This window comes from Nematolebias whitei, chromosome 11, assembly GCF_014905685.2.
Source record: "Nematolebias whitei isolate Nwh7 chromosome 11, NemWhi1, whole genome shotgun sequence".
In the NCBI taxonomy this organism is placed as follows: Eukaryota; Metazoa; Chordata; class Actinopteri; order Cyprinodontiformes; family Rivulidae; genus Nematolebias; species Nematolebias whitei.
In genome coordinates this window covers 42,763,440-42,774,395 of record NC_056508.1, presented here as the reverse complement: position 1 = coordinate 42,774,395, position 10,956 = coordinate 42,763,440, and the positions used below count along the sequence as shown (strand labels likewise).

Here is a 10,956-nt window from a genome sequence, read left to right as displayed (position 1 = left end):
TGTTGCTAATGTTACCTTTTAGCTACTTTGTTGCTAATGTTACCTTTCAGCTACTGTGTTCTTAATGTTACCTTTTAGCTACTTTGTTGCTAATTTTACATTTTAGCTACTGTATTGCTAATTTTACCTTTTAAGCTATTGTTTTGACAATTTTAGATTTTAGTTAGTTTTCCTGATTTTAGCTTAAAGTATCCTGATGCATGGTCAATAATCCAGGTAGAAAAATCATTATTTACATTTTTTTGTTATTTTGCTTTGTTTTGTTTTTTTGAATGTCCAGAGGACCACATTTAACTTTTTTAGAGCTTAAAGTAACATTTTTGCTAATTTCAGTTTTATAAACAGTTTAACTAATTTTGGCTTTTACTTTCTATTTAGCTATTTCAGCTTTTTAAACAAAGTAATAAAGTGCCTTAACATTGTCTAGATAAATAGGAACTCTGAAGAAACCTAAAGATCAAGAAGTAAAAAAGTAATAAAAACTAAGATGATCATAAATGAAATAAAGATGAGATTCTTATAATGTTACTGATGTTGTCAGTCTGGGGAATTGAGCCAGCGACCTTCCAATCACAGGCTCACTTTCTCTAGCCTCTGCACCCCCCCGTGCCATACAACAGACAATTATGTTTTGAACTTCCTTCGCAGGAAAAGCATCAATGAGCAAATAAGCACAAGCCAAAAACTTCCGGACCAATTGACAACACTTTAACAAATTACATATATGTAATAGTTTATTTGCTGTATAAACCCCAAAAGAGTGATGTAAAATTTCACTTGCGTGAAAAAGACTTTAGTTTACGTTGCAGTAGTCCCTCGCTCTATCGCGTTTTTTCAAAACAAGACTGGACATGACACACAATTGGCTGATTGATGGATGAGCCGCACGATCGGCATGGAATTTTTATTTAAAATCAATTATTTAGCACCTGCTGCACCTTTGCGCAGCCCACAGCTGCAGGAGAAGCTTCCTCCTGCAGCGCGTCATATCCCCACTCTGCAGCGGAGAAGTGGGCGTGGCCAAGAGCGCAGAGAGCTGAGCTCATGACATGCTGTGCTCTTTTAGAGCGTTTAGAGTTTAGAAACATTATTTAGAATATTGCAAGAGTGTGGGAAGGGTTTAAAATCCATATATCCATATATATATATATATATATATATATATATATATATATATACACACTAAAATAAAATACTACTTGTACTACCATTCCTACTTCGTGGTTTTTCCACTTATCGCGAGACTTCTGGGTACGGATCCCACCACGATAAGCGAGGGACTACTGTATTGTAAATCGACAACGAGAGTTGCGTTAAAGATGAATGTTGGTTTGATTAGAGTTGAACGTGGATTTTTAGAACGGCTGAAATACTTTGGTGAAGGTGGGTCCCATTAGATTCTGTCTCTGCAGCATCATACCTCAGTGAAACACAAGGACTTCTCACATATAAAACCAGCAGCATTCACAGCAGAGAGCCGGTGACGCCAGCACTGCAGCTGAAGACACTTTGCCCCAGTAGCTAAAATGAAACACGACATTGTATCTGCAGACATGTCTGAATCTTCACATTTATCATGTAGAAGATACTATATAATAAATAAATAATACTCCTAATTCACTGCAAGTGTGTGCTTTTAAACAAACAAATACATAAATGAATAAAAGCCCCACATTTTTAAAGGAATGCATATGGCCTGCTGCCTTTCACATCAGAATTATAAATAAAACGATGTTGTGTTGCAAAATGAGTTATACAGTAGGTGTTAGGGCAAACCTTAAAAATAAAATTAGGTGCAAACTCATGCGATATTGTGAAATCTCACACGATCTTTTAGCAGTTATTGCATGAGGTATGAATGACTGTCAGCTACCACGCCACATTAAAGCTCAATATCAATAAAAATCCTTGATGAAGCCAATTTTGTGTTGGCTAACGTTGAGTAGCTGTGGAGGCCATCCTGAATTGTATTGACTTCAAAAGCTCATCAGATGTAAACGTCAACCCATCGATTACTTTCTGAACTATTGAATGAAATCTACTCAACGGTTCATGAGCTATAGGTACAAACAGGCACACAGACATGGGCAAAAACATGATTGCTCCACACCAAAGTTCATGCTCAATAATCCATCAGAGGAGTTGACGAGGGAGAGGACGGGCCGCAGAGGCTGTTTGCTGTTTGTGGGAATCAGTTTTGTTTAGTGGATTCACGAATTGAGGAAGTCCTTTGGATGAAGGATGAAACGTCTCAACAAAAAAAATAAACCGTCCAGATGACGTTGTTGATGAACATTGTTGGATTATTGCTCCACCTTTGCCTCTGGCAGCAGGTTGTTATTTCAGCGTCCTAGCTCCTGATCCAAAAGTGAACTTATTTTCAGCAACAGATTATTTTAAAGTCAACTAAGTTCAACATTATTAATGTGTAATATAGTTAAGAGCAGATTTAGAGTGCAAGACCACTGGAGCATACCCTGAATCTGTTAAAATAAATTATTTAGCAGGGGGGAAAAAAAAAAAAAAAACATGAAATAATTTGAGTAACTCAACAATGTCAGGGAAAGATGGAGTCAAAACTGTTAGAACAAATGTTTTTATACTTTGAAACGTCAATTCTTTATGCAAGAAAGTGTGTGGCGTTTGGCGTTCTGAGCCGTTGTCTTCGTCAATAAATAAATGAAAGTCAAATTGATATTTTTCTGTTATTAATTTTAAGGAATGTTGAAAGAACGTGGGGCAGAAGAGTGAAGGCGGAGTCGTGATCTGACCGTGACTTTGTGCTGTCCGGTGAGGTTGGGCCATTCGCACAGCAGCTGGCTCTCAGACAGGGTCAGGATGCAGGGAGTGTCTCCAATCAGCACCGTGTAGTTCAGGCGACTGTTACCTGGAGCCGCTGGGATCAGGTTACGACCCTAAACACAGAGAAGGGGGGGCAATGAGAAGAGATGCTCAACTCGTTTCTGCAGGCTGTAGCTTCACAGGAACATTTGTTTAAGCTGAACTTATTCGTGCTGATTAAATGTTCAACCTAATGGAGTCAAACGCATCACACAGAGTTTCTTTTGAGATGAAAGCAAACTTCATAATGACTCGTTTTTCCCCATTGATTCTTTAATAAAAATCTCTTGTTTCTGTAAATGACAAGAAAAAGAAGTCACTTACATTAAGATTTGTTCTTAAACTATTTATGGAGGATAAAGTTTAGTTTGAGCTTAATATAGTAGTTATAATGTTCTCAACTCAAAGAACACAGTGGAAACGCAGTGAAATATTTTAATGAAGAAAATAAAAAATGGTAGAAATTTGCTGAAGTGGAGAGCAATAATAAAATAACACAACAATAAATAGTTATTAGGTTGGCTGACAGGAATACAACAAAGAGTTGAGGTGCATTATTTTTGAAGTACGGAACCTCTTTACTGCCAATAAAGTAAAACAAAAATGTGATCTTGCAGAAATACATTGTTTCATTTTATAAACTCTGCTTTCAGTTTTGCAGTTTGCGCATACACGTTTGTCAACCTTGTTCTTGTGTTGTCGTTTCATTATGTTTATGGAATTACACAGAGGCTTGTAAAAATGTATTAAAAGCTCTGAAAATGGATTTCTATAAGCCTCGTTTTTTTTTTTTTTTTTCTGCAGATGGCATTTTATAGATTCCATACTTTTAACTGAGCCACGCCTTTACATGAACATCTCTGTTTCAAGGTAGACCTGGTCAACATGGTACACCATTACAAGGTTGACATTTGTAATTAACATCAAAATACCCCCCCCCCCCCCCCCACACACACACACACACACACACACACACACACACACACACTGATAAAATCAGAATCAACTAAAATTGTTTGGTTAAGCTTCAGAATAGAAGTGCAGTTTTCAGCTACAGAAAACACTGAATACTACACGCACAAATACAAAAACTGAACCTAAACATTAAAGAGTAGCTTTTTTGTTTTTGTTTTGATAAGTCTAATCTAATTTAAATATTTTTACTAAATAGAATAATCAGAATCTTGATACGGTCAAATACCCAACTGGTGAAAAGTATAAAGTCTCCTCGCTGGGTAGAAATATTATCCAGGTTCTGTGACTTCTGCTAAACGACAGGAATGTAGTTAAATTCATATTAAACACCAACTTTAACCTGAGAGGATTGAAAATATAAGCTCATTTGATGTAGACTATATGTTTGTTTTATTAAAAACATCTATAATACTGAAAGATTCACATTTTAAGATTCAATAATTTTTGTGTCGTATGAACAGCGAGACAGAGTGGTTACACTGGGCAACAAAATATTTACTTTATGAAGTCTCTTCATGCAACTAAAATACAGATATATCAAGTAAAATATAAATATATGTATTATACATATATATTTCTTTCAAGTAAATAAAATGTAGCATGTACAGTATGGAGGTGGTTTTTTTTTTTTTCAACTTTAGTTTCAGTATTTTATTAAATAGATAAATACCAAATAAATTAAAGCCTGATTTGACACTTTGACAGTGATGAAAGAGTTAATGATGATGAAAAAATATATAAAATACAATTAATGAAACAGCATAACAAAAATGCAGTGAGGGGAAACAGGATAAATAAAACAAATTATAATGGAAACATGATGGGCTTAAGACATGTCCAGGGTGTACCCCACCTCTAAAACAGTTCTGGACATGGGTACCAGTGACCCCGTGACCCGGAAAGGAAGAAACAAGTAAAGATAATGGACGGAAGGATGATCTTTGAAATATAGGAAACATTCAGAAACAGAAGATAGCATAGCATAGAAAAGAATGGAGTATGGTTTCAGGTAAAAAACAAAAAGAAAGAAAAAAGATATGTTAGTGAGCTAGACAAAAAAGAAAGAAAGAGTGGAGATAGGTGCCATGTCTCCCGCTGATTTAGCAGCAGGACCCAGAGGCAGACTCCTTTTTCCAATCCCATCGTCTCTGCAGGCTGCTGCCACCCAGCACTGCTCTGCAGCCCTGTAAACATGCATCCCATTCCATCTCACAATCACACACAAGCCCACGCCATTCCACACACACAAACACACACACACACACACACACACACACACACATACACGCAGACTTCAAACCATGCATGCCATGGAGGTACTGCCACACAGGGTGGTTGCAGCTCATAACACTACAGGCCAGAAGTATCACATGGAGAAACAGGCTCAAAAACACACATAGGGACCCAGGAAAGTGCTCAAGAAACAATCGGATCAGTTGATTTTGTTTCCCACACCAAAGTAAAAACAATCCCAACACTAAAAGATGAGAAATTAATTGCATGGCAAGCAAAGTGCACGCATCTGAGAAGCGCCACCCTCCTGCATCCCATCTCTCCAAATTGCTTTTTTTTTTGTCCATCTCATCAGCCCTTCCACTGGGTAAGCAGTTCCACCAACAAGCCAAGCAGGAGATTTGGCAATTACTGCGATGCTTTTTTTTTTTTTTTTTTGCAAATAAATTATCTTTGAAGAAATAAATTATGACGGTCACACTGCTTTCAGTCTCTTCATGGAAATAAGCAGCGTAACTCCCTCTTTGATAACATAAAAGATAGCCAAGGGAATTCTCTATCTATGTAGCAGATAAAGGCACTGGATACTGGATTCAGTGCAAACATGTCACATAAATGTGACACTGATCTATAATAAATTATATTTATATTATCTCTTGATTACATTAAGTGGATCTTTAAATTCTATTAAGGTTTCTTCAGCCCACACTCTGCCAGCAGTTAATAGATGTGTACATGATCATTTCTGTTTCTTTAGTAGTTTTTAGAGAATCGTTGCCTTCTAATTAATATTGGCAGGCTGATTAATATTTAATTAACATTGCAATAGTTGTGTTGCATGTATAGATATGTTCCCCTCAAAAACATCCACATGTCATCTCATGATTTTCTTCAATCACTGTCTACAGATTTCCAATGAACATAGATAGATAGTACAATGGCACCTTTACACAACTCTGACTATGCCAATTAATTTCACAAACGTCCATTTCACTGTTAATGAATATTAAAACCAATTCAAACTAAACATCTTGAACTATAGGCCTGTATTCTTCCACGGTGGCTTTCTAGCGCTACAAATTAATTACACAAATTGAAAAGATTGTTGTTTAAGAGGGCTGGAGGCTACAGAAGAGAACTGCATTCATTGAAGTTGTTGATAGTAACTGAAGGACAGAAACTGGCCTTGGAAGGTGTGGACATGTGCTTTCAGCTTTTATATGAATTAGTGAGATATTTCTTTTCATCCTAAGAGACCTTGAGCAAACACTCAAAAGTTGCATTTATTTATTTTATTTTTTTTTGTACTTAGAGGGCCAGGGATTGTTTTTATGCAAGTCAGTCAAAGTTGGCTGTGCTGTTACTAACAAAACTGAGACTTTTGAGAAATATGTTATAAAAAATAAACTATCCAACATGACAAATACCATAATTTCCAGTGTAAAAGCTGCTACTTTTTTTTTCACGCTCTACACTCGGCAGCTTATATACAGGAGCGGCTAATTTATGTATTTTTATTTTATTTTAATATTTTATTTTGACAGAATGCCGAGCTTCCTGCTACACATTAACATTTTGCTTTGACACAAATGGGCGCTCGTATAGCAGCCTGAGGGAGCCTTTAGAGTCAGGTGCGTTCTACAGACCGGGCAATTACAGTACACACTGTTTATATTATGGCTCTGGATTGGATTGTAATAAAAGTAAAAAACAATGGGCTTTACATTTAAAAATAACCATTTTAAATAATAATAATAACAATAATAATTATTATTATTATAACAATTTATACCTTTTCAGTCATTCCAGGCTTAGCAAACATAGGGGCATATTAAAAAAAAATTGTATTGCTAGATTTAATCAAACACTTATATGAGAAAATGTGGTAAACTTAGGTAAGTTGAAATGAAAAGAGTCAATAGACAATCTAAAATCACAAATCAGATTGCATTTGAAAGTATCGTCTATAAAAATGCAGTACGATAAAAGCGTCTTTTATTTAAGGTGCTAATAAACCTTTTAACAGATTCAGTCAGGTATAAAACATTTTAATTTTATCAACATGCCTACCTCTAACTATCTATTACTAAATGCAAAGCTAATGCAATGCAGCTGTGTTTTATGTGTCACTTGATTAAAGAAGTGGTAGTAGTTGCAACACATCAATGTTGCAACCCAAAACTGTATTTTCAAGCACCTGAACTACACAAAAATAGCTATAAAAACCTTCAAAAGTAACATTCACATCAGATTGTAAAACAATCTTCAGACTATTCTCCTGATAAAATAACGAGCAGAAGCAGAAAGAAAAAAAATGGTCAGGAAAAAATATAAAATTCAAAACAAAAACAAGGAGAAATACCTTATTGCGTGTTTCCTACCTTCAGTATTAGTGGCGATGTGGGTTTGAGCTCCAGTACACCAGATGGACTCAGTGGTTCGAACACAGGGTCTGGGTAGTAGCTGAATGTCTCATTGACCACCACCAGAGCGTTCACGTTGTCCATGTAGAACCCAATTTCATCCGGGCCGGTGCCCATCTCAGAAAAACTGAGCTCTGAGTCAGCCACTGAAGGAGCGAGGCAGACCATCACAGAGTTGTTGTACACCGTACAGTTCTGAAATCAATAAAAAGGAAATAAGCTGTAATAACTGTTGCTTTTATTCTTTGTGGGAAATCTATTGTCTTTAAAAAACACATTTCTTCTAAAATCCTATAACTGGGCTTTGAAAGAAACTGAAATAATTTGATTTCTAAATAGTCAGCTTTCATGAATCCAAAATAGTTTATTACTGAATAAAGCTGCATTGCAGCCTTTTCAGAAATACAAAATACAGTCTGCAATTTTCTTTTAAAATGGACCTGCTGGGTATAATAACCAATACTTTCTGTAAGTCATTGCCCTGTGAAAGTACAATGCTGTTAGAACTGTTGGAAATGTAAATCGGTTGCAAATTTATGATCAACTGTTAATACTGGGCATTGTGCTCCGCTCCTGTGCTTGTACCTGGGAGTATTTAGATCATTGCTTTAGAGAATACATGAATACAAGATGTCACGATCGGGCTTGCCTCAGTATATACAACTGCTCAGAGGGATACACTAAATTTTTTGTATGCTGAAGATAATTTGCAACCAAAATATTGAAATTGCTTCCATGATTCATTCACATAAAGTGAAAATAATCTATTAATCTTGTCTAAGATTAATAAGATTGTCAAATAAATTCAACTCAATTCAGTATATTTATATAGCGCCAAGTCACAAGAGAAGTCATCTCAGGGCACTGAACAGAAACATTAAAAATATATAAAAAGTAAGTTAATAACATTATTTATCTGAGGAGCAGACTGCTTTGAACTCCATCACAGAACTCTCATCTCGAACAAGCATGAAGGCGACAGTGGAAAGGAAAAACTCCCCCATGAGGAAGAAAACTTTAGCAGAACCAAGATCAGGACAAGTGGCCATCTGCTTTGACTCGCTGGGTTTGAGAGGACATGAAGGAGGAATAGATACACAATGGCAGGAATAACATGTTAAGATAGTATCAAATGAAAACTATTCAATTGTAAATTCAATTTAAGAAATGCGGTCGATTTGTCCTCCAGTAGTCTAAGCCTATAGCAGCATAACAGGCCAACCCTAACTATAGGATTTATCAAAAAGGAAAGTCTTAAAACTGGACAATGTGTCAGCCTCACGGACAGAAACTGGAAGTTGGTTCCACAAGAGAGGAGCCTGATAACTGAAAGATCTGCCTCCCATTCTGCTTTTGGAAACTCTAGGAACCACAAGTAAACCTGCATTCTGAGATCAAACTGCTCTGTTAAGAAAATATGGTGCAATAAGATCTGTAATATAAGATGGAGCTAGGTTGTTGAGGGCTTTGTAGGTTAGAAGTAAGATCAACACGACTGATCCCATTTTTATGTCGCATTAACAAAAACAGTTGATAGTAACTTTGTCCACTTTGATAGTTCACATCATCGCCAATTTATTATTATATTTTACCAGAATAGAACTAAAGGACGAGATAAAAGTTATTGTGATTTGTTATAAAGTAGTGTCAACATGCAAAAGCATCAGCATGGCCCTTTAAACACAAAGCAGCACATTAATACAAGCCTGTGTGGGATGCATTGTGTAGGTTGTCTGACTCAGTAAATGACATTTTTATCTGCAGGTTGAAGTGCTTTGGTGCTGCTTAAAGTTCAGTCCTTAACCTTGACAACAAACATACTATTAACAGCAGTCACCAATGTATGTTCTTGACAAGTTCATCTATAGACTATCTTTAGATGATGTTCTTCTGTTTCACACATGCGGTCTCTCGAGTTGTCTTCTTGTTATACAAACACTCATGTGGCACAGTGACATTTGAAAAGCTACATGGCCTAAGGAAGTGTTAGATGTCAGAAGATGGACAAAAGAAAGCCATCAACCGAGCATGACACTGAAGTGGTTGTTTATGGAGGTGCTCCAGTATTTAAAAACTAATCTTTCTGAATGATCTTATTAGTTAAGACTATTGAAATGTAGACAGTGAGTTGGGTGAATCTGCTCATTTATATTGAAGAATAAAAAGTGAATGTACTGTATATTTGTGCATTTAAATAGGCCCCTGCTTGTTAGTGTATATATTTGTAATGGGGAAAAATGATGTCGGTCACATGAAGACTCACATGGAAAGACTCTGCCTGCCCATACTTGGCCCGGATCTTTGGTTCTTTAATGGTGGCGAGGTTGGTCCCACTCACTGTCAGTGGAGTCCCACCACTGTGGAGAAGAAAAATAATACACAAAAGAGATTAGCACAATAATACATTGATTTAACCGGTTGAGAGAGAGAAAACAAATGTTTAAAACTGAATAGTGTTGATTGATAGTAGTCATATTTTACCAACGAAAAGTTGATCTAATAATCTGGATTTAAATTACACATGCAAGCACCTAGACAAGCAAGTGAACTCAGGTGTACCAGGATGGATACAAACACAGCTAAAGTCTACATTGAGATTTATACATGTTCGGTTTAAACAAAATAACAATACATTTTTTTTTTATTAAATAAAAAATTTAAAAAAGAACAGTTAAAAATAAAAAAAGGGAGAGGAGCATTTTCTTAACATACCTAACATACTAACCACTTTTTGGCATTGTTGATACCTGGATGGTATTTTTATACTATGTGCAGTATTAATATTTCTATATGATTATTTATACCAATATTACATCTAGGTATTTACAACTAGCAAATATGAACTACTAAGTCCAAACTCTGTTTTCTGCTCCCTTTGCAAAAATACAGTTTGTTTCAAGTGTTGAATATATTGTTCTGGGTATTAAGCTAGTGTCGTTGTGTAAAACAATAAAAACAATGTAAAATCGTTTATGTAAAACAATGAAAACAGCAACAACAACAACATGATGATGATGAAAGATTCCCCTAAATTAAAAAGCTTCATGCAAGTCAAGGTCAGTGGACTTCACAGTAAATCAAAGCGCTCAAAAATATGTGGCCTTTTTTGTTGGTGTTGTTTGTTTGTTTGGTTTTTTTGGTATAGGCACTCATTTTGGTGGAAAACTTGATGACAAAAACAGGTTGATATCAAAGTTTGCTTTTTGTTGATTTGTAAATTGTGTAGTTCATATTGGAATCTGTTTTCACTTTGTCTCTGAAAACTAGATACATTCAAATTGTACATTTCTAATGAGGGTGAGTTTTGTTTTGACCACCACTACTACTACTACTACTACCACTACCGCTACTACTACCAGTACCACTACCACCACTAATATTAATATTACCACTACTATCAGTACCATTACCACTACTACCAGTACCACTACTACTACTACCACTACTACTATTACCACTACCACCACTACCAGTACCACTACTA

General features: G+C 35.9%; 2 protein-coding genes across 2 annotated transcripts in view; both read right to left on the bottom strand.

Annotated features, from left to right (window-relative positions):
• LOC119417331 (plexin-A1) overlaps positions 1-7,640 on the bottom strand; it is a 95,375-nt gene extending 87,735 nt beyond the window's left edge. The window contains exons 1-2 of the mRNA XM_037684539.1: positions 7,431-7,640; positions 2,772-2,915 (exon numbers count right to left, since the gene is read on the bottom strand). Coding sequence (XP_037540467.1) covers positions 2,772-2,915; positions 7,431-7,640 — 354 coding nt within the window. The remainder of the gene's footprint in view (positions 1-2,771; positions 2,916-7,430) is intronic.
• Positions 7,641-9,119: 1,479 nt separating this feature from the next.
• Positions 9,120-10,956, bottom strand: part of LOC119417330 (plexin-A1) — a 163,650-nt gene continuing 161,813 nt past the window's right edge. The window contains exons 16-17 of the mRNA XM_037684538.1: positions 9,736-9,829; positions 9,120-9,146 (exon numbers count right to left, since the gene is read on the bottom strand). Of these exons, the coding sequence (XP_037540466.1) occupies positions 9,120-9,146; positions 9,736-9,829 (121 nt within the window). The remainder of the gene's footprint in view (positions 9,147-9,735; positions 9,830-10,956) is intronic.